The 23,482-nt window shown below is 45.4% G+C and overlaps 1 protein-coding gene across 3 annotated transcripts in view; it reads left to right on the top strand.

Moving 5' to 3' along the window:
• Positions 1 to 19,990, top strand: part of LOC118370572 (zinc finger protein 516-like) — a 43,280-nt gene extending 23,290 nt beyond the window's left edge. For 2 of the 3 annotated variants that reach the window (XM_052470324.1, XM_052470323.1), the window contains exons 2-5: positions 10,683 to 12,368; positions 13,482 to 14,864; positions 16,988 to 17,052; positions 17,860 to 19,990. In XM_052470324.1, coding sequence (XP_052326284.1) covers positions 10,871 to 12,368; positions 13,482 to 14,864; positions 16,988 to 17,052; positions 17,860 to 17,910 — 2,997 coding nt within the window. In that variant the 5' untranslated portion in view covers positions 10,683 to 10,870 and the 3' untranslated portion in view covers positions 17,911 to 19,990. Of the gene's footprint in view, positions 1 to 10,101; positions 10,413 to 10,682; positions 12,369 to 13,481; positions 14,865 to 16,987; positions 17,053 to 17,859 lie in introns of those variants that run through there. The other variant, XM_035755620.2, reaches the window with a different exon arrangement.
• The last annotated feature ends 3,492 nt before the right edge of the window (positions 19,991 to 23,482 follow it).

Here is a 23,482-nt window from a genome sequence, read left to right as displayed (position 1 = left end):
TTGAGACACATCTACAGTGTTTTCTGACCCGTATACACGGTGTTTGAGACACATCTACAGTGTTTTCTGACCCGTATACACGGTGTTTGAGACACATCTACAGTGTTTTCTGACCCGTATACACGGTGTTTGAGACACATCTACAGTGTTTTCTGACCCGTATACACGGTGTTTGAGACACATCTACAGTGTTTTCTGACCCGTATACACGGTGTTTGAGACACATCTACAGTGTTTTCTGACCCGTATACACGGTGTTTGAGACACATCTACAGTGTTTTCTGACCCGTATACACGGTGTTTGAGACACATCTACAGTGTTTTCTGACCCGTATACACGGTGTTTGAGACACATCTACAGTGTTTTCTGACCCGTATACACGGTGTTTGAGACACATCTACAGTGTTTTCTGACCCGTATACATGGTGTTTGAGGCACATCTACAGTGTTTTCTGACCCGTATACACGGTGTTTGAGACACATCTACAGTGTTTTCTGACCCGTATACACGGTGTTTGAGACACATCTACAGTGTTTTCTGACCCGTATACACGGTGTTTGAGACACATCTACAGTGTTTTCTGACCCGTATACACGGTGTTTGAGACACATCTACAGTGTTTTCTGACCCGTATACACGGTGTTTGAGACACATCTACAGTGTTTTCTGACCCGTATACACGGTGTTTGAGACACATCTACAGTGTTTTCTGACCCGTATAAACGGTGTTTGAGACACATCTACAGTGTTTTCTGACCCGTATACACGGTGTTTGAGACACATCTACAGTGTTTTCTGACCCGTATACACGGTGTTTGAGACACATCTACAGTGTTTTCTGACCCGTATACACGGTGTTTGAGACACATCTACAGTGTTTTCTGACCCGTATACACGGTGTTTGAGACACATCTACAGTGTTTTCTGACCCGTATACACGGTGTTTGAGACACATCTACAGTGTTTTCTGACCCGTATACACGGTGTTTGAGACACATCTACAGTGTTTTCTGACCCGTATACACGGTGTTTGAGACACATCTACAGTGTTTTCTGACCCGTATACACAGTGTTTGAGACACATCTACAGTGTTTTCTGACCCGTATACATGGTGTTTGAGGCACATCTACAGTGTTTTCTGACCCGTATACACAGTGTTTGAGACACATCTACAGTGTTTTCTGACCCGTATACACAGTGTTTGAGACACATCTACAGTGTTTTCTGACCCGTATACACAGTGTTTGAGACACATCTACAGCGTTTTCTGACCCGTATACACGTGTTTGAGACACATCTACAGTGTTTTCTGACCCGTATACACGGTGTTTGAGACACATCTACAGTGTTTTCTGACCCGTATACACGGTGTTTGAGACACATCTACAGTGTTTTCTGACCCGTATACACGGTGTTTGAGACACATCTACAGTGTTTTCTGACCCGTACACGGTGTTTGAGACACATCTACAGTGTTTTCTGACCCGTATACGGTGTTTGAGACACATCTACAGTGTTTTCTGACCCGTATACACGGTGTTTGAGACACATCTACAGTGTTTTCTGACCCGTATACACGGTGTTTGAGACACATCTACAGTGTTTTCTGACCCGTATACACGGTGTTTGAGACACATCTACAGTGTTTTCTGACCCGTATACACGGTGTTTGAGACACATCTACAGTGTTTTCTGACCCGTATACACGTGTTTGAGACACATCTACAGTGTTTTCTGACCCGTATACATGGTGTTTGAGGCACATCTACAGTGTTTTCTGACCCGTATACACGGTGTTTGAGACACATCTACAGTGTTTTCTGACCCGTATACACAGTGTTTGAGACACATCTACAGTGTTTTCTGACCCGTATACACAGTGTTTGAGACACATCTACAGTGTTTTCTGACCCGTATACACGGTGTTTGAGACACATCTACAGTGTTTTCTGACCTGTATACATGGTGTTTGAGGCACATCTACAGTGTTTTCTGACCCGTATACACAGTGTTTGAGACACATCTACAGTGTTTTCTGACCCGTATACATGGTGTTTGAGGCACATCTACAGGGTTTTCTGACCCGTATACACAGTGTTTGAGACACATCTACAGTGTTTTCTGACCCGTATACACAGTGTTTGAGACACATCTACAGTGTTTTCTGACCCGTACACATGGTGTTTGAGACACATCTACAGTGTTTTCTGACCCGTATACACAGTGTTTGAGACACATCTACAGTGTTTTTCTGACCCGTATACACGGTGTTTGAGACACATCTACAGTGTTTTCTGACCCGTATACATGGTGTTTGAGACACATCTACAGTGTTTTCTGACCCGTATACATGGTGTTTGAGGCACATCTACAGTGTTTTCTGACCCGTATACACAGTGTTTGAGACACATCTACAGTGTTTTCTGACCCGTATACACAGTGTTTGAGACACATCTACAGCGTTTTCTGACCCGTATACACAGTGTTTGAGACACATCTACAGTGTTTTCTGACCCGTATACATGGTGTTTGAGACACATCTACAGTGTTTTCTGACCCGTATACACAGTGTTTGAGACACATCTACAGTGTTTTCTGACCCGTATACACGGTGTTTGAGACACATCTACAGTGTTTTCTGACCCGTATACACGGTGTTTGAGACACATCTACAGTGTTTTCTGACCCGTATACATGGTGTTTGAGACACATCTACAGTGTTTTCTGACCCGTATACACGGTGTTTGAGACACATCTACAGTGTTTTCTGACCCGTATACATGGTGTTTGAGACACATCTACAGTGTTATCTGACCCGTATACCCGGTGTTTGAGACACATCTACAGTGTTTTCTGACCCGTATACACAGTGTTTGAGACACATCTACAGTGTTTTCTGACCCGTATACACGGTGTTTGAGACACATCTACAGTGTTTTCTGACCCGTATACACAGTGTTTGAGACACATCTACAGTGTTTTCTGACCCGTATACACAGTGTTTGAGACACATCTACAGTGTTTTCTGACCCGTATACACAGTGTTTGAGACACATCTACAGTGTTTTCTGACCCGTATACATGGTGTTTGAGGCACATCTACAGTGTTTTCTGACCCGTATACACAGTGTTTGAGACACATCTACAGTGTTTTCTGACCCGTATACACAGTGTTTGAGACACATCTACAGTGTTTTCTGACCCGTATACACGGTGTTTGAGACACATCTACAGTGTTTTCTGACCCGTATACACAGTGTTTGAGACACATCTACAGTGTTTTCTGACCCGTATACACAGTGTTTGAGACACATCTACAGTGTTTTCTGACACACCTGTATCCAATATTTCTTACGTACTGCATCTATCCATGACAGTGTTTATGCATGTCATTAAGCAGCATTTTAGACAATGCGTGTAACATATCTACACACTGTTCTGACACATCTATAAACAGTGTTTCTTTCTTACCTAGACATACGGTGTTTCATACATGTGTTTCGGACATGTTTCTACACACAGTGAGTCTGTGTTTCTTGCACGTCTACACACAGTGAGTCTGTGTTTCTTGCACGTCTACACACAGTGAGTCTGTGTTTCTTGCACGTCTACACACGGTGAGTCTGTGTTTCTTGCACGCCAACACACGGTGAGTCTGTGTTTCTTGCACGCCTACACACGGTGAGTCTGTGTTTCTTGCACGCCTACACACGGTGAGTCTGTGTTTCTTGCACGGCTACACACAGTGAGTCTGTGTTTCTTGCACGCCTACACACGGTGAGTCTGTGTTTCTTGCACGCCTACACACGGTGAGTCTGTGTTTCTTGCACGCCTACACATGGTGAGTCTGTGTTTCTTGCACGCCTACACACAGTGAGTCTGTGTTTCTTGCACGTCTACACACAGTGAGTCTGTGTTTCTTGCACGCCTACACACAGTGAGTCTGTGTTTCTTGCACGTCTACACACAGTGAGTCTGTTTCTTGCACGTCTACACACAGTGAGTCTGTGTTTCTTGCACGGCTACACACAGTGAGTCTGTGTTTCTTGCACGCCTACACACAGTGAGTGTGTGTTTCTTGCACGCCTACACACAGTGAGTCTGTGTTTCTTGCACGTCTACACACAGTGAGTCTGTGTTTCTTGCACGTCTACACACAGTGAGTCTGTGTTTCTTGCACGGCTACACACAGTGAGTCTGTGTTTCTTGCACGCCTACACACAGTGAGTGTGTGTTTCTTGCACGCCTACACACAGTGAGTCTGTGTTTCTTGCACGCCTACACACAGTGAGTGTGTGTTTCTTGCACGCCTACACACAGTGAGTCTGTGTTTCTTGCACGGCTACACACAGTGAGTCTGTGTTTCTTGCACGCCTACACACAGTGAGTGTGTGTTTCTTGCACGCCTACACACGGTGAGTCTGTGTTTTGTATCCATCTATAACACAGTGTTTCTGACACGTCTTCACATAGTGGGCCTCCGGTATGTGGATTAGTCAGTGTGGCGGATGCTCGAGCTGCAGTACGGCCTGGTAAACAAAGCCTCATTTAAACAGCCTCTACACTGTGACCTAACCGCAACAGACGGCTGTCACCCTCGTCGCTTCTATAGACAAAATAGGGACACTTTAGGACCGAAGAGGGTCCCTTTGTTATCAAAGTGGAGGCATTCCCCAGCCTATCTCTGTTGCTTAATTTACAATCACTCTCTCTTGTATTTTAAGTGGTATTGTCTCCTGTTTTGTCTGCTATTTTATACCTTCCACCTACAAAACAATCAGGGTGAATGAAACCTTGGGCTCCCGAGGGGCGCAGCGGTCTAAGACACTGCATCTTAGTGTGAGAGGCGTCACTGTAGTCCCTGGTTTGAATCCAGGCTGCATCACATCCGGCCATGATTGGGAGTCCCACAGGGCGGCGCACAATTGGCCCGGCGTCGTCCAGGTTTGACCGGGGTAGACTTATATCACCCTCTCTAACTTTAAGCATCAGCTGTCAGAGCAGTTGACCGATCGCTGCAGCTGTGCCTAGCCCATCTGTAAATAGCCCATCCGACTACCTACCTCATCCCCATATTGTTTATATTTACTTTTTTTTGTTGCTCTTTTCTACTTGCACGTCATTATCTGCACGTTTATCACTCCAGTGTTAATTTGCTAAATTGTAAATACTTCGCTACTATTGGCCTATTTATTGCCTTTACCTCCTTACTCCATTTGCACACACTGTATATAGATTTTTCTGTTGTGTTATTGACTGTACTTTTGTTTATCCGACATGTAACTCTGTGTTGTTGTTTATTGTCGCAGTTGTTGCTTTATCTTGTCCAGGTCGCAGTTGTAAATGAGAACTTGTTCTCAACTAGCTTACATGGTTAAATAACAGGTGAAATAATAAAAAATAAAAAATACATTTGTTCTTAAGTGACTTGCCTAGTTAAATAAAGGTAAAATAAAACAATTATAACACTGGGATACATTCACCCAATCCCAAATGGACCCCTACCCTCTATGAAATGAAACAATTAGATAGGTGTAAGCAATACCATAATAACTGCCCCTTGCCCTTTGATAAGCTCACAGGAATGTTCACCTCATTGTGTACGCCTATCCAATCCTTACAGATCTAGGATCTGTAAGGATTGGATAGGCGTAGGGAGCTAGAGGTTGATTTGGGTTTGGGCAAAACACTCATTTGGAACACTGACAGAAGCGCACTGTATAGCATAACATTAGCATAGGGACGGTCACATGCTAGCACTAGTGGCTGTGTTGGCACAGTTTGCGGTTGGTTGAGAGAACGTATGTGGATGACTTCAGCACGTACTCAGACATGGGTGTACTGGTGCGTGCACACAGCCACACACATACATGTATTCACTTACTGTCGCTCTCTTTCTCTCACTCACCACACACACACACGTGTACACACACACACACACACACACACACACACACACACACACACACACACACACACACACACACACACACACACACACACACACACACACACACACACACACACACACACACACACACACACACACAGGCTCTTAGCTCAGCAGCAGAGCCCTGGCCATGGGGAGTTTGTGCTGAGCTGGTTTGGACGTGAGTACAGCTGACTGGACATGGCTATTCATCTGTCAAAGAAAAGAGGGGGAGAAAAGGGAGAGGGAGAGAGGGTCTGTAAAGAACAAATTCAGCCCAGAGCAACATGTTTGGCATTCTGCGCCTGTGTGTGTATCCTCCATCGGTTTATCCTGTTTTTGTGTGTGTGTGTGTGTGTGTGTGTGTGTGTGTGTGTGTGTGTGTGTGTGTGTGTGTGTGTGTGTGTGTGTGTGTGTGTGTGTGTGTGTGTGTGTGTGTGTGTGTGTGTGTGTGTGTGTGTGTGTGTCTAAAGCATCACACTTCCAGTTTTTTTTATTGAATGTTATATCAGCTCTGTTTTCATTGAATGTGTTAACTAGCTAAACAATAGCCTATATCAGGGTACTCCGACTCTGTTCCTGGAGAACTACCCTGCTGATGGTTTTTGCTCCAACCCCAGTTGTAAATAACCTGATTCAGCTTGTCAACCAGCTATTTATTAGAATCCGGTGTGCTAGATTAGGGTTGGAGTGAAAACCTACAGGATGGCAGCTCTCCAGGGACAGTGTTGGAAACACCCAGCCTATAAGTTCCTTCATGGAGACCAATCGTGGGAACACTGCCCCTCTCATCTTCAATAGAGCTTACCTCTTTGAAAGGTTCGACACAGAGTTAATATATCTTTAGAGGCACACTTACAATTTGTTTTGAATTGTAAATACTGCAGATTGTACGTTTTTGCACTTGGTTTCTATTGGCATGCTGTCTATTGCACAAATCAATGATCATTCAAGATCACGGTCTTCTCTATTAGGCCCATTTCTGTTTAGTTTTGGCTTTCGAAGAACACAGAGATTCATACGAACAGTGACTAATAAAGAAACAGCCAGATGTCAGAGAGGTCAGAATACACAACACACTCTGTCAGAAGCCTTCTCGCTCCACTAAATGACACAGCATGTGTTTAAACCCCCTCAAAGAAAGCCTCTTTTTGTTTTGTGTGTGTGTGTTTGTGGGTGTTGGAGTGTGTGTGTTTGTGGGTGTTTGAGTGTGTGTTTGTGGGTGTTTGAGTGTGTGTGTGTGTTCTATTCAGGAAGGTTTGGTGGAGTTGTTTAGTTTATAAGTATGTCTAGATGTCTGTCTTACATTGTTGTAGCTTGTTCTCATTGGTCCAAAATGATGGGAGCACTATGCTGAAATGATGGGAGCACTATGCTGAAATGATGGGAGCACTATGCTGAATTGAATTTGAGAGTTTCAAAAAAGATGAAGCAGATAGGCTAGTCAAGGTTGCTATATGTATTTGTAAGACCCAAGACCTAACAATTCCCTCAAGAGTGCCTAGTTGGAAATACTACCCACACACACACACACACACACACACACACACACACACACACACACACACACACACACACACACACACACACGTTATGTTATTTTATCCTCGTGGGGACCTAAATGTATTTCCATTCAAAATCTTATTTTCTCTAACACCTAACCCGTAACCCTAAACCTAACCCCTTACCTTAACCATAATTCTAACCGTAATAGTAAACCTAACCCTAAACCTAACCCCTTACCTAACCATAATTCTAAACGTAATAGTAAACCTAACCCCTTACCCTAACCATAATTCTAACTGTAATAGTAAACCTAACCCCTTACCCTAACCATAATTCTAACCGTAATAGTAAACCTAACCCCTTAACCATAATTCTAACCGTAATTGTAAACCTAACCCCTTACCTAACCATAATTCTAACCGTAATAGTAAACCTAACCCCTTAACCATAATTCTAACCGTAATTGTAAACCTAACCCCTTACCCTAACCATAATTCTAACCGTAATAGTAAACCTAACCCCTTAACCATAATTCTAACCGGAATAGTAAACCTAACCCCTTACCCTAACCATAATTCTAACCGGAATAGTAAACCTAACCCTAAGCCTCAAATAGCATTTGTCCTCATGGGGACGAGGGAGAATTCTTCTTGTTTTACTATACTTGTGTGGACCTTTGGGGATTTTAGGTCAACCACAAGGGTAGAAGAACCAACACACACACACACACACACACACACACACACACACACACACACACACACACACACACACACACACACACACACACACACACACACACACACACACACACACACACACACACACACACACACACACACACACACACACACACACACACACACACACACACACACACACACACACACACACACACACACACACACACACACACACACACACACACAGGACTGATGGCCTCCACTACCATCTGTTGCCTCCTTTCGCTCTGACATCATCCCCCTATTGTGTTAACCCCTCATCACCCGGCCTTCACCTTAACCTCTTAATTACCACTAACCACCCCCCTCCCTGTCCCCCACACCCAGAGACACTGTGCCACTCGATCCGTGTGCTAATCCGTCAGCGTCTGCCCTCAACACCTGCCGCCACACTCGTCTAACTCAACTCCCATTCTGGAGCTCATGCCAGTTTCTTCTCTATTTCGCCCGGTAGAGCGCGCACAGCGAAAAGCCCAAAGTGGCGGGCACACACACACACACACATGCTGAGACACACACACATGAACAGATGCAGGCACACACACATACATGCGCACACACACACACACGGCTGAGAATAGATAGGTCTCTTTTGTCATCGTCCCCCCCAACTCCACTGCCCTCCCACCCCCAGACATCTTTTGCAGGGCGCTGAAGTGTAGGGCGCTGGGCCCATTGTCCAACAATGGCCACCGTAGGACCCCAAGGACCCCCTGGTGATAGGTGGAGGGCGAGACGTGAGGAAATGTGACAGTTCTGGTGCAGCTGACACAATGGTGTTTCTTTCCCGCAGGCTGCCTGGCCTGCGTTGGCTTTAAGAGAGCCTGGGCACTTTTCTCCCTGTTGTAGTTTTCGAGAAGGAAACCAACATCTTCTGCTGTGGTCTGGAAATTACTGCCAATTACTTGGCTGTAATGGATGTGTGTATATCATCCACAGAAATAAAAAGCAACTTGGAACCGATGCCCCTTCGCAAAGATAAATGCTTATCTTAGACATGAATAATGACTTTTTCTGAAGATGTTTGATATAGGAACACATTTGTGTTTTATTTGACTTTAGGTGATCTAGTGTCCTGGAGGTTGATTACGAAAACAGATGTATCATATGTTCTCGTGATTATACTGACGCCACCTGCCCCTTTTCATCATTTCTTTGCCTCTGCTTTTCTCTCAGTGTGTCTTCTAGGAGTGAGGTTAACTACTGTCTGTTGATGATGGCACATTTAGTCATTTCCCTTCATATTACTACCACTCTCAATGTGACCTTGGCATCCACTGACAGTATTGGGATTGTGTGAGTGCGTGTGTATGTGTGTGTGTGTGTGTGTGTGTGTGTGTGTGTGTGTGTGTGTGTATGAGATGGAGAGAAATAAATGTAGTTTGTTGATAATGGCGTATTGATGGGGTTTGGAATGGACTGGCCCTGAGGCCTCATCCTGACTGGTCAGGACTGAATGCACCTCTTCATGCTTCACTAAACACACTCAATTAAGGCATGGGGAACAGAGGACATGAGCGCACACACACACACTTTCAGTATAAGCTTCCTTTAAGGACAACCGTCAATCATTCTGTTCGGGACAATAGCCATTCCAAAATCAGTGTCATGCAAATTCTCTCCCTCTCCTCTTTCTTACACACACTGTTACATTTATAAAACTGAAATATGCACAGACGTAACACCCTCTTACGTTGTGACAGTGAAACATACACAGTGAGAAACGGACTATGTAGAAAGTAGTTTTTTTTAGTAATAATGCTTATACTTAAACACGTTGCACTGGGGCCCAGTGGGAGAAGCTCTTTCAAATGATTGCAAACTGTTGTTAGGGTGTGGTAAAAATTATTTTATTAACTGAGCATACCAGGGAACGGGATGTGTCATTTTTATTTATTAGCAACTATCATTCCAAAGAGGCTGGTCCTTTAGTGTCACGCCCTGAGCTTAGAGAACCTTTTTATGTCTCTATTTGGTTTGGTCAGGGTTTGATTTGGAGTGGGCATTATATGTTCTGTGTTTTTGTATTTCTATGTTTTGGCCGGGTATGGTTCTCAATCAGGGACAGCTGTCTATCGTCGTCTCTGATTGGGAATCATACTTAGGCAGCCTTTTCCCCTTTTGTCATTGTGGGAAGTTGTCTTTGTTAGTGGCACTGTAGCCCTGTAAGCTTCACGGTTGTTTTTCGTTTGTTGTTTTGTTGGCGACATTTACTAAAATAAAAGTAAAATGTACGCTCACAGCGCTGCACTTTGGCCTACTTCTTTCGACGGCCGTGACATTTAGACAAAGTTGCTTTGTTGTTGATGACTGTGGCATGATAGCATTTCCTCTCTATTTGACCTCCTGGTGACTGTGCCAACTGCGTTCTTTCTGTCACTGTCTGTCTCTGGGTTGAAAATATAGCCTACCAGATGTCAGTTACTGCATTGGTTGTGTGATTATCATAACCTATTATTAGATTCTAAATGTTTTCTAATAGTTTTTTCTTGTGTTTTCAGGTGTTTTTCAATGATCATCTCTCCAGTCTTAATGTCGGTTAAAGAAAATCCCTCCAACAACAGAAGTAAAGCAATATCTACAAACATGTCCCCCATCGCAATCACTATGAGAACCTTGTGACTTTGGAACGCACGGGTTAGTTCTCTTCGTCAGGGATACTTGAGCTACCACAGCCCTGGGGCTGGAAATGGAGGTGGAGCCGAAGCAGGAGCAGGCGGACCAAAGCAAGGCCGATGCTGTCAAGAGTGACCAGGAGGAGTACGATGCGACGGTCTCTGGCCACACCTGTGGCCTCTGTGGACGGGGCTTCCCTCTCCTGAGCTCGCTGTCCCAGCACATGCGCAGGCACACTGGGGAGAAGCCCTACAAGTGTCCCTACTGTGAACACCGGGCTGCTCAGAAGGGCAGCCTGAAAGCCCACATCCGCAGCCACAAGCTGGGCCTGCTCAACCGGAGCCTGGGCAAGTTGGACTGTGAGGAGGGGGTTGGGGAGCAAGGACAAACACAGGGGGACCCTAAGAAACTGGATAGTCCCGCCGACAACCTCGCCAATGGCACCTCGGCCAAGAAGCACAAAGTCAATGGCAAGACGAAAAGCTCCAAGAAGAAAGGCGAGGAAGGAGTCGTCCAGGATGACGGCAAGGAGGATGAGCCGCAAACCATGACTGAGGGCGACTCACTTCCGGGAGGGACCTTCTGGGTGGACAATGGGGACGGTGCGGGTTCCTTTCCCTGTGGCTCTTGCAGCCAGGTCTTCCCCCAGGCCCTGCTCCTCAAGGCCCACATGAAGAAGCATCGAGGCTCCCTGGACCACGGTTGCCGCATTTGCGGCCGGCGCTTCCGCCAGGCCTGGTTTCTCCAGAGCCACATGCGGATTCATCGGGCCAAGAGCCAGCTGCGGGGTGGGAGTGGCGACAGCAGTGAGTCCCAGACCACCCTCAACGGGGTCACCCGGGAGCCGGCGTCCCTGGTGAACGAGGACTGTCTCTACGAGCTGTGTGCTGGCTGCGGCAACTTCTTCTACGACCGTAAGACCCTCCGGCTGCACGAGAGGGTCCACAAGCAGAGCCACACCCCCAGCAAGCCGCCACAGCAAGACCCCGACAACAGCTCGTCGTCACCCACCGCCAAGAGGCGCTTCCTGGAATGCCTTAACCTCAGGGCAGCCGGGGCTGGAGAGGCAGCTGTAGAGGGGAATCTTGGAAGACGGATCCCCGAGCTGGACCCGGTATGCAGTTACCAGGCCTGGCAGTTGGTCACCAGAGGATGTGTGGTAGAGGTGACAGATAAAAGCCTAGGCTGGGAGGAGAGGCTGGTGGATGCCGAGGTGGCGTTTGCCCGGGAGAAGGGCGAGTATGTGCCTCTGAAACAGGAGAAGCGGAAGAGGCAGCTGGACTCCTCCCAAAGAAAGAAGAAGAAAGGGGCCCAGGATGTTGTCATTAATGGTGGCAGCGGTGGAATCTCCCACCAGCAGGGTGACAGTAGAAATAGCCGCACCTTATTGAATGGGCTCAGCCCAGAGACGTTTGGGATATTGCAGAAAAAGAAGGTGAAATATGGCCATCAGTCCATCAAGCCAGCCACTAAATCAAACTCTGCCAGTCAGCCCAGCAAACCAAGACAAGAAGATTCTCTATCTTCCTCTTCCATAAAGAGGAATAGTATCAAGGACCCAACCTATGAAGGTAAGACAAAAAAAATGCCTAGATTAGCAACAATAATTATATTTTATTTAAATGACATGACAACGGGCATCTTGGTCGTATTCACACTTAAAATCCTGATCGAAAAGGGAACATTTTGTTTACTACTACAGCAATAACAATGACCCCCCTTGATGCATTTGATGCATATCACAGTTTTCAGTGTGATTCAGTCATGTTTGTTTCAGTTTCTATTGCTACTCAGTCCTGAGTTATGGTCAATCTATTTTCACGTGGTAAAAGGGAGACCTCACCTCGTGTTGATTCATCAATTCACACATCTTAGCATAACTACACGCCTCTGTGTATGTGGGCACATTTCTCTCCCTCGCTGCTGAGGTATGTAGCATACTTAGCATAGTAGACTGCAGATTGAGCAGTATGTCAAACAGGGACCTGTTCTTATGTTATGGTTTAATTGTCTGTATTCATGTACAGCAACTGATTATTGGAGACAAGACAGTCTGAAAAGTGATGCTGCTTTGACTGTTAAACTCTGTGACAGGATAATAAATGGTTCCCTTCAGAGTCCTCTTGATAACAGTATTAACCAAGAACCGGAAGTACATGGTAAATATGCCCATATCGAGCAACTCAGAAGTTTGTAATAGGCTTTTGATGTTTGAAATTGCACTCATGACATTGACAAGCAAAAGTGATAGATATAATTATGAATTCGGTAGCACTTTCAGTTCAGTTTTCCAGTTAAAAACTGGCCTTCAGTTGCCATGGAGCAGTACTCATACAGGTAAAATGTGTGTTTTAGCACTTGCCTTTAGGTTGCCACTGCAAATTAATTTGTGTTATGGCACCATCGTGTGGCATAGATTGGCCATTACACCCTTCATCCTACATAAAGAAATATGAAAGGCCTTTACATCTGGTACTTTGCTGAATGGGGCATAACCCTTTCTGTACCATTCATATAGGTAAATGACCTATGGAGAGTAGCATGACAATGAACTCCTTTCTCATCCACGTGTTTGTTATATCATGTTAGCGCTTATTAAATCTTCATACTTTGCTGAAGCTCATTTTCTTAAAATGACTGTTTTTCAATATGAGCTTAGTCTAACTGTACTCTGCAATCCACAGATACCAAGCCATACCTCTGTGAGCACTGTGACTTCCACACCAGTGACCCCTCTTCCTTCACGTCCCACATGCACAAGCAGCACAAGGACGTCAGGGATGCACATCATCACATACTGGGAGCTGTTATGGAAGAACCAAGCCACGGCGCTCCCAAGGCCTCAGGTTATGTGGAATATCTCCGGCTGAAGAGCACACTGCTCAGCCAGCCCTACACAGATCCCTACGTCTGTCCTCCTGGCCAGGAGAGGGCGGCATCAAGCTGCCAGTCGGAGAAGTCGAGGAGCCTAAAAGTCAAAGGGCAATCCTCTCAGGATGCCATCATCTACGCCAGTCTCCTCAACCTGTCTGCCCCGCCCGATGGCCAGGAGGAGGATGGCGGTGTGAATCCTGTGGCAGCAGTGTCTGAGGGTAAGCTGGTCAGACACCAGTGTCCGTTCTGCTCCCACGCAACCCATTACCTGGAGGTGCTGTGGATCCACCAGCGTGTGGCCCACAGGGTGGATAGTGGCAGCTCCCTGGCCCCCAAGTGGGCCCCCTGCGTCACCGGCTTCAAGGGCCCCAAGGCTGCTGGACGGCGCACGGGGCCCCCGCCCTTTCTGGAGGGCAAAGACTGCCCGGCACTCTCAGTCCCCCGGGCCCAGCGCACACAAGACCCGGGTTCCACCGCCACACAACCTTCAGGTGGAGGCACCAAGAGGCCAAAGACCCACACAAGCAGTACAACTACTACTTCCCAGCCCAACACCAGCCAGGCCATGGTGTCAGTGTCGCGTACCTCTACAAGGTCTCCCCCTGGTGGTGGGAAGTCACTCCTACCTCAAAAAAAGAAGTTGAGCCGCCCAACCCATATGGAGGAGGTGGCAAATAAGAGCGTCCGATCTAAAACGAAAGCCCACCCCAAAGCTCCTGCCGCTACCACCACCGCCTCAACCATCATTCAAGGCTTCTCCCAGCAGTCGACAAGCAGCCCCAAAACCGGACATTATCGGGCGGCTGCCGAGGGAAGCCTGCTTCCGCAAGAGGGCCTTGGCTTTATTCTCGCCAGGAACCATGGCTGGGCCGACCACGCGTCCCATCTTACCCCAGACAGAACTCACCCCCAGCCCCACCCACACCCCCAAAGCCGTCCACGGGATCCACCTGCAGCCCTGAAAGGTCAAGACCTTTGGTCAGTCACAAACATGTTTGGGACGCAGGGCAGCAGCGGGTACCTGGCACCCACCACCCTCCTCGGCCACGGGAAGAGGGAGTCGACTGCTGGGAACAGCAGAGACACCCCAATGGACATGGGCATCCTGGGTCTGTTGAAGAACTACAGCCCCCACGAGCTGGCAGCTCTCTACCAGCACTGGGGCTTTGTAGATCCCAGGCTTGACCCACAAGGTAAGGAGGGATTGAGTGTTGGGTAATGTAGTCCATTAATTGGCAGTGAAAATGGTTTTATAATGTTCACCACAGCCCTACATAATTCAGCATGTATACAGACACACTGAGAGGGAGAGAAAGATAGACAGACATTCACAAAACTGACCATGTCCTTTACACTGTACACTAAGGTCATTTTGAGAGTAGCAACTCTAACTCTGCAGCTTGTCGTCGTAGATATCATCATCATCCTCTTTAGCCCTTTGAGTCACATTTAATAACGTGACCTTTACAAATATTTATATATATATATTTGTCCTCCACCTTCTCTTTTTCTGTGAGTGTTTTGGCATGAATGCTAATAGCTTTGGGAAACATGTTTACCAAGGCCGACAGAAGGACATGTTTCTGCCGGTGATAGTACCAGTCAAGGAATAGGTCTCTGTCTAGTGTTGACCTGTGTGTAGGTCCTGGGGTGGTGTGTGTGTGTGTGTGTCAGTATGTGCATGAGAATGATAGAGGTGGCAAGTCCACACACACACAGAGTAAATTCCATGGCCAGGACATCAGAGAGACCTGACACAATTGGAGTGACAGTGGGGGGAAAGCTCAGCAAGCAAGTACAGGGAAGGAGAGAGAGACAGAGGAAAGAGAGGGAGAAACAGGCAGTGAAAGAGTGACCCAGTGAGAGAGATATACAGACATAGAGAGAGAAAGAGCGAGAGGAGTACACCTGACATGTGACACGGGAGCGCTGGCCAAGGGCACATCAGAGACCCGGCAATTTAATTTGCAGTAATTTATGCGCTACTTCCCAGGCAGCCAGGGGGTGGGTCAGGGCTGTCGGGAGGTACACCACAACGATTTGGTACGAAAGTTGCCATCCACTGCCCTGAAGGAAGCTCCACCCCCCCAGATTAATGGCACATCAGATGTACTAATTAGCCCTGTACTTTGTGGCGTAGGTGGTCTAGCGGTTGGCGTCGCCGCTTCTAGCACACATGTATACCTGTGTCTGCGCAGATTCAAATCTGACCCACAGCCCCTTGACACTGACTCCTATTCTTTCCACGCTATCACGATATGACTTAATTCTGTTCAATTACATTCTGGAAGAAAAACACAAACTAACTAGCCAGCTACTGTTTTTGCACAATACATCCCCGCTGTGTGAGATAATTGTCACTATTTTCATGAATGGAACAGGTTAGCTTCCTATCAAACACTGCAATTAGAGCTAGCTGGCTCGCTAACTGTGACTAACAGGTCAGCTGCAATGTAGGTCAGCTAGCTAGCTAGCTAGCTAGCTAGCATTTCCTTCATAAATGAAGCAAACTATCTAGCTAGCTATCAACCTAGAAGAATAGAGACAAGAGAGTGGTGTTGAACTACCAGACAGCTTTGTTTATAAACATTCTGATTTGGTCTTTACTCATTCCAAATAATTGGATTTGTGCAAAAGCATAGGCTGACTGGACTGGTGCGAGAACAGATTTGCACACGTACACTAATGATGAAAAACCATCAAAAAAGTTATTTACATTTCTTTACGAAGTGTGTTTTTGTGTGTGTGTGTGTTTGCATGTCTGCCCTTGTATATGATTTTGTCCTTGGATGGCAGTCCTTCAACTTTGAACAAACACATTTGCTTGTGACACTGACCTGTGAAATGTTTTATACATTATTAATCAGATGTCAGTTATGGGGATGTAATTGGTGTGTGTGTGCATGCTAATAAGATACCGGGCCACCAAGCACAGTGACCATTGATCCACTGTAGCTCAGTTGGTAGAGCATGGTGCTTGCAATGCTAAGGTAGTGGGTTTGATTCCCGGGACCACCCATACGTAAAGTGTATGCACCCATGACAAAGTCGCTTTGGATAAAAGTGTCCGCTAAATGGCGTATATTATCATTTGAACACAATTTCAATAGGAGACAAAAAAATAGAACAAGCAGAAAATCCAGCACTTTCTCCCCTGCATGTCACTCCAAGGCAATATTAACCTGAAATCCAAATGGAATATTGGCCTAGAAATATAGAACCAGTACCTTAACTGACTGTTGCATTATTAAGTTCAGTTTTTTGGTTGTGAAGGTCTTGGGATTCTAAAGTGTTGCTATGTCTCTTGTTTCTACAGGGATACTGCAGTGCAACGGACATTTTGAAAACGAAGTCCATTCCTCCACAGAGGCCTCCAAACAAGTATGGTACTTTTTGTTTGGGTTTTGTGTTGCTGTGACCTTTCTCCCCTTTTTATAATTCCTCACCTGTGCCAGAGTCTGGTTGAGTGCTAGGCCATGTTCCCCTATATGTCCCCTGGCCCAATTTATCTATCTGGATTTCAGCTATGGAATCTGTCTCCTTACTGTCTGTGCTTCTTTTACGTGTGTTTTTCTCTCTTTGCATTCCCGCTATCCTGTCAATAACAAAAACACTAAAGGTCTTTAGACCTTTAAAAAATAAAAATCTCTCGCCACTCCTTTCTGCTCCCAGCTCCGAGAATCCAAAAGAGAAATCAGTGTTTGAAACACCTAAAGCGAGGCAGTGATACTTGGGCGTCTGTGTCAGACGGCTCTTTCTTGGGCTTTGGTACGAGGAGCTGACAGGAAAACAAAAACATCTTGACGCCCCCCTCGGGGTAAACAGTCGTGTGTCTCCATATGGCATGTCAACATCCTGCCAATCATGACCACATGCAGGCCCTCCTGGACACTCTCTACCTGCCTGTCTGTTCTCTTTACTTACTTCGTCTTCTACTGTTGCCTTTGCAACGTGTGAGACGTGAGGACACATTGACACACACCGAAAGATGAACTCACGCACTCTTGCACAAACGGACATTTTTGCACATTCGGAAACACACAGTCGGAGTTATACTTGCACACACACAAATACACTCAGAGAAAGACAACTGACACGCAGCAACACGCGCGCACACACAAACGTGTGTGGTGTGTGGTGTGATCTGTGATCTGACTCCATTTTGCCCCTTGTCTCTGTCCTCTGCAGGTGATCAGCTGTTCCGCTACTTCAACAGCCTCTCTCAGGAAGGGGACATGAGAACTCCACTTCCCAAAATGCACTGTTGCAAAATGAAAGGCCTGCAGTCTCTCACAGGAACCAAGCCATGACTACAGGAGCTCTTCACTTTAGGGGCCCAATTGTCTCAAGGGACACTCTTTGTTTACAACTAACTAATCCACCCGGACAAAAGGAGTTACCATAACATGCGGACGTGACAGAGTGGAAATTCTTCCCCAACTGGAGTGTAAACTCACAACCGTCTGCACTGTAACTCAACAAGCACCGTCAATGTGTCGGACCCAGAACGGCTAAGGCATTTCTACATCCAGAGCAACAGAACTTCTCAGGAAGGCAGTAGCGATGCACTGAACCATCTGCTACGTCACCCACTCGGCTTAGATCACAGGAGGTTGGTGGCACCTTAATTGGGACAGGCTGGTTCATGGTAATGGCTGGAGCAGTATAAGTGAAATGGTATCAAATGCATCAAATACATGATTTCCATGTGTTTGGTGCCCTTCTGTTCGCTCCGTTCCAGTCATTATTATGAGCTGTCCTCCCCTCAGCAGCCTCCACTTAGATGTTTCTGTGGTGAAAGTATACTGATCTAGAGATGGTGCAGTTGGGTTAGGTAACTGATCCTAAATCAGTTGTTAAAGGGCATGAAACCAGGATCCCCCAGGAAGTTTTATGTCAACTTTAAATCCATGTCGGAGAAAACAAAAGAAGCAAAGACTGAAACTTTCATGTTGTAGCCCTCCAGAGAATTGTTAGAAAAGGGTGAAGTAATCGGATTGGTATGTGTATTTACTGTGAATGTGTGTTAGTGTTTTAGTCATCTGTTTATTTGAGCTTTTGACACTTTTTTTTTTTTTTCTGTGGTATTTGGAAACGGTTTGGATTGGTCAGGTCAGCTCACACCAGCAACGTTACTACCTACCTTTTTAAAGCTGGAATCCTTAATGGTGAAACAGCCACGTCCGTTTGTGATATTACCATCACTGCGCGATGCTCCCCAGGCTCTGCTTCGTCCCAAAACACGAAAACTATAACAAAGGCTGTGGGGCGGACAGTTTCCCCAACTTATTATTCCATCTTTAAGCAACAATAATGAAGCAGCTGTTTGTGACTTACCAGCCATCTCCAGCCATGTTTACATGAACAGCAAGCATGCTAGACTCTGCTGACCTGGGATGTGGTGGAGGGTAAATGCACGTAAACGTCGGGCAGGTAGCCTCGAGGTTAGACTGTTGGGCCAGTAACAGGGGACGCAAGCAGAGAGAGGTTAGTACAGTGTTTCCCAAACTTGGGGTCGGGGCCCCTATGTGGGTTCCCCTGAGAAAATCTGTACTAATCTTATTAAACAACTTTAAAAACAAAAAAACATTGTTCATTATTTCCCCATGTCCTACCTTCCCTATAGGCCTACATTAAAATGCCATCAACATGCAAACAATGCAGTTCTGAAAATATCATACGTTATAGTTTGTATAGGTGGTTGTTCGTCTTATCTCGATCGCCCACTGGAGGTCATAGTTTAACCACCTTTTTTTTAACCTCTACATCACAGCTTCTGAATAGCACCTAGATGGAGTATGTATGTTCTATTTTAGTTCTGTTGCGTTAAGTCTGTATGTCCACTCATGTTGGTATCCCAACGTTGAAAGACTGGCTTCTCCGTGTTTTTGCAGTGTTTTATTTTGGTGTTTTGCTGAATCACTGGGTATCTCTGTCTTAGAAATGGCTTCTGCAGTGTTTTCAAGTTATTTTAGCTGCACACAAGGAAGGAAAGCCATACATGTTAAACAGTACCAATCTGATGTTATTTATCGATTTATTATATGATAGTTATCCACCTTGATCGATTGTCGTATGTAAAAAAAATATATATATGATTTATGATTTGAAGTCTATTATAAAACGGCCGACTTTTGTAAATAAGAAAAGGTTGGTGCTTTAGAGGGACGTATTTCTCAGAATGCTTCATGAAGACGAGCCGTGTTTGCTAATGGCAAGTGCTCAGATATTCTTTTAGGACTTTAGATGGCGGGGTTGTATTTTCAAAGTATTTATATGGCACAATACCTGTTAGTGCAAATAAAACTTGCTATATTCACATGGGCATGGTTTTGGTCATTTTGTTATCCTTGAGGCTCTTTCATCAGCCTTTTGAGGTGATATGTTTATGACACATGATTGATTATGTAACATGACAATAGTTGTTTAACAGTGCTTAGTAAAGCCCTCACACCAATTATTATTTCTAAATGATCTGTTTTATTACAAAGTAAAAAGTGTGACCGAGCAATCTGGAAGGAATTTGACATTCATTTTTTGAGAGGACAATCCAGGTGTACAAAACATTAGGAGCACCTTCCTAAATTGAGTCGCACCCCCTTTTGCCTTCAGAACAGCCTCAATTTGTCAGGGTATGGACTCAAAAAGGTGTCAAAAGTGTTCCACAGGGATGCTGGCCCATGTTGACTCCAATGCTTCCCACAGTTGTCAAGTTGGCTAGATGTTCTTTGGGTGGTGGACCATTCTTGATACACAGGGGAGACTGTTGAGCATGAGAAATTCAGCAGCGTTGCAGTTCTTGACACTAAAACCGGTGTGCTTGGCATATACTACCATGCCCCGTTCAAAGGCACTTAAATCTTTTGCTTTGCCCATTCACCCTCTGAATGGCACTCATATAATCCATGTCTCAAGGCTTAAAAATCCATCTTTAACTTGTCTAGTCCCCTTCATCTACACTAATTCAAGTGTATATAACAATTGACATCAATAAGGGATCATACCTTTCACCTGGTAACTCTATGTAAATGATTTACGCATAATACTCTAATGTCAAAGTAAAAAATAAAAACAATCAAAAATAAATGAATGGAAAATAAAATGTATATGTTTTGATTAGATAAGTATTCAACCCCCTGAGTCAATGCATGTTACAATCAACTTTGACAATGATTGCTGTGAGTCTTTCTGGGTAAGTCTCCCAAGTGCTTTGCAAACCTGGATTGTACAATATTTTCCCATTATACTTTTAACTTTTCCTCAAGCTCTGTCAAGTTGATTTTTGATCATTGCTAGACAGCCATTTTCAAGTCTTGCCATAGACTTTCAAGACGATTTTAATTCAAAACTGTATCTTGGCCACTCAGGAACATTCAATGTCATCTTGGTAAGTAACTCCAGTGTATATTTGGTCATAGATTTGAGGTTATTGTCCTGCTGAATGTGTCTGTTGGAAGCAGTCTGAACTAGGTTTTCCTCAAGGACGTTGCCTGTGCTTAGCTCTGTTCCTTTTCATTTTATCCTAAAATAAACTCCCTAGTCCTTGCCGATGACAAGCATACCCATAACATGGGCTCCCGACTGGAGAAGCAGTCTAAGGCACTTCATCTCAGGCTAGAGGCGTCACTACAGAACCTGGTTCGATCCCAGGCTGTATCACAACTGGCCGTGATCGGGAGTCCCATAGGACGGCGCACAATTGGCTCAGCGGTGTCCGGGTTAGGGGAAGGCATCATTGTAAAGAATCATGTTTTTAACTGACTTGCCTGGTTAAATAAAGGTTCAATCAAATAACATGATGCAGCCGCCACCATGCTGGAAATTATTTAGAGTGGTATTCAGTGATGTGTTTCGTTGGATTTCCCCCAAACACAAGGTTTTGTATTAAGACAAAAAATGTATTTCTTTGCCACATTTTTTGCAGTATTACTTTAGTGCCTTACTGCAAACACGATGCATGTTTTGGAATATTTTTAGTCTGTATAGGCTTCTTTTTTTCACCCTGTCATTTAGGTTAATACCGTAACTACAATGTTGTTTATCCATCCCTCTCTTGGCAGGTTTTTTGTTATTCTGTCCATTTTTTAACAATGGATTTCATGGTGCTCCGTGGGTTATTCAAAGTTTCGTATGTTTTTTATAACCCAACCCTGATTTGTACTTCTCCATAACTTTGTCCCTGACCTGTTTGGAGAGCTCCTTGGTCTTCATGGTGCCGCTTGCTTAGTGGTATTGCAGACTCTGGGGGCCTTTCAGAACAGGTGTATATATACTGAGATCATGTGACAATTAGATTGCACACAGGTGGACTTTATTTAACTACTTATGTGACTTCTGAAGGTAATTGGTTGCACCAGATCTTATTTAGGGGCTTCATAGCAAAGAGGGTGAATACATATGCACCCACCACTTTCCCGTTTTTACATTATTTATTTCACTTCACCAATTTGGACTATTTTGTGTATGTCCATCACATGAAATCCAAATAAAAATCTATTTAAATTACAGGTTGTAAATGCAACAAAAAAGGAAAAACGCCAACGGGGATGAATCATTTTGCAAGGCACTGTACCTACTGTAAAATATGGTGGTGGATCTTTGATGTTATGGGGTTATTTTGCTTCCACTGGTCCTGGGGCCCTTTTTAAGATCAGCGGAACAATTCACTTTACCCAGGACTAGGACAGTTTATCCAAAAACCTTGTATCCCATTCTAGGAGGCTGCAAGTGGATATTCCAGCAAGACAATAACCCAAAGCACTCATCAAAATCTACAAATAAGTTTGATCTTATCCAAGAGAGAGTAGTGTGTTATCCCATAAGAGTCTAAGCCCTGTCTAAGATACTAAGCTATATGGAACTGTTTTAATTTGTGTACAGTTGAATCCTACCCTAACCCTAACTTCATGTCCACCTCCCAGTTCAACCCTAACCCTAGCCTCAACCCTAACCCTAACTTCATGTCCACCTCCCAGTTCAACCCTAACCCTAGCCTCAACCCTAACCCTACCTTCCATGTCCACCTCCCAGTTCAACCCTAACCCTAGCCTCAACCCTAACCCTAGCCTCAACCCTAACCCTAACTTCATGTCCACCTCCCAGTTCAACCCTAACCCTAGCCTCAACCCTAACCCTAGCCTCAATCCTAACCCTAACTTCATGTCCACCTCCCAGTTCAACCCTAACCCTAGCCTCAACCCTAACCCTAACTTCATGTCCACCTCCCAGTTCAACCCTAACCCTAGCCTCAACCCTAACCCTAACTTCATATCCACCTCCCAGTTCAACCCTAACCCTAGCCTCAACCCTAACCCTAACTTCATGTCCACCTCCCAGTTCAACCCTAACCCTAGCCTCAACCCTAACCCTAACTTCATGTCCACCTCCCAGTTCAACCCTAACCCTAGCCTCAACCCTAACCCTAACTTCATGTCCACCTCCCAGTTCAACCCTAACCCTAGCCTCAACCCTAACCCTACCTTCCATGTCCACCTCCCAGTTCAACCCTAACCCTAGCCTCAACCCTAACCCTACCTTCCATGTCCACCTCCCAGTTCAACCCTAACCCTAGCCTCAACCCTAACCCTACCTTCCATGTCCACCTCCCAGTTCAACCCTAACCCTAGCCTCAACCCTAACCCTAGCCTCAACCCTAACCCTAACTTCATGTCCACCTCCCAGTTCAACCCTAACCCTAGCCTCAACCCTAACCCTACCTTCCATGTCCACCTCCCAGTTCAACCCTAACCCTAGCCTCAACCCTAACCCTAGCTTCCATGTCCACCTCCCAGTTCAACCCTAACCCTAGCCT

Source organism: Oncorhynchus keta, chromosome 19 (genome assembly GCF_023373465.1).
Source record: "Oncorhynchus keta strain PuntledgeMale-10-30-2019 chromosome 19, Oket_V2, whole genome shotgun sequence".
NCBI classification, from domain to species: Eukaryota; Metazoa; Chordata; class Actinopteri; order Salmoniformes; family Salmonidae; genus Oncorhynchus; species Oncorhynchus keta.
This window is presented reverse-complemented; position numbering and strand designations above follow the sequence as displayed.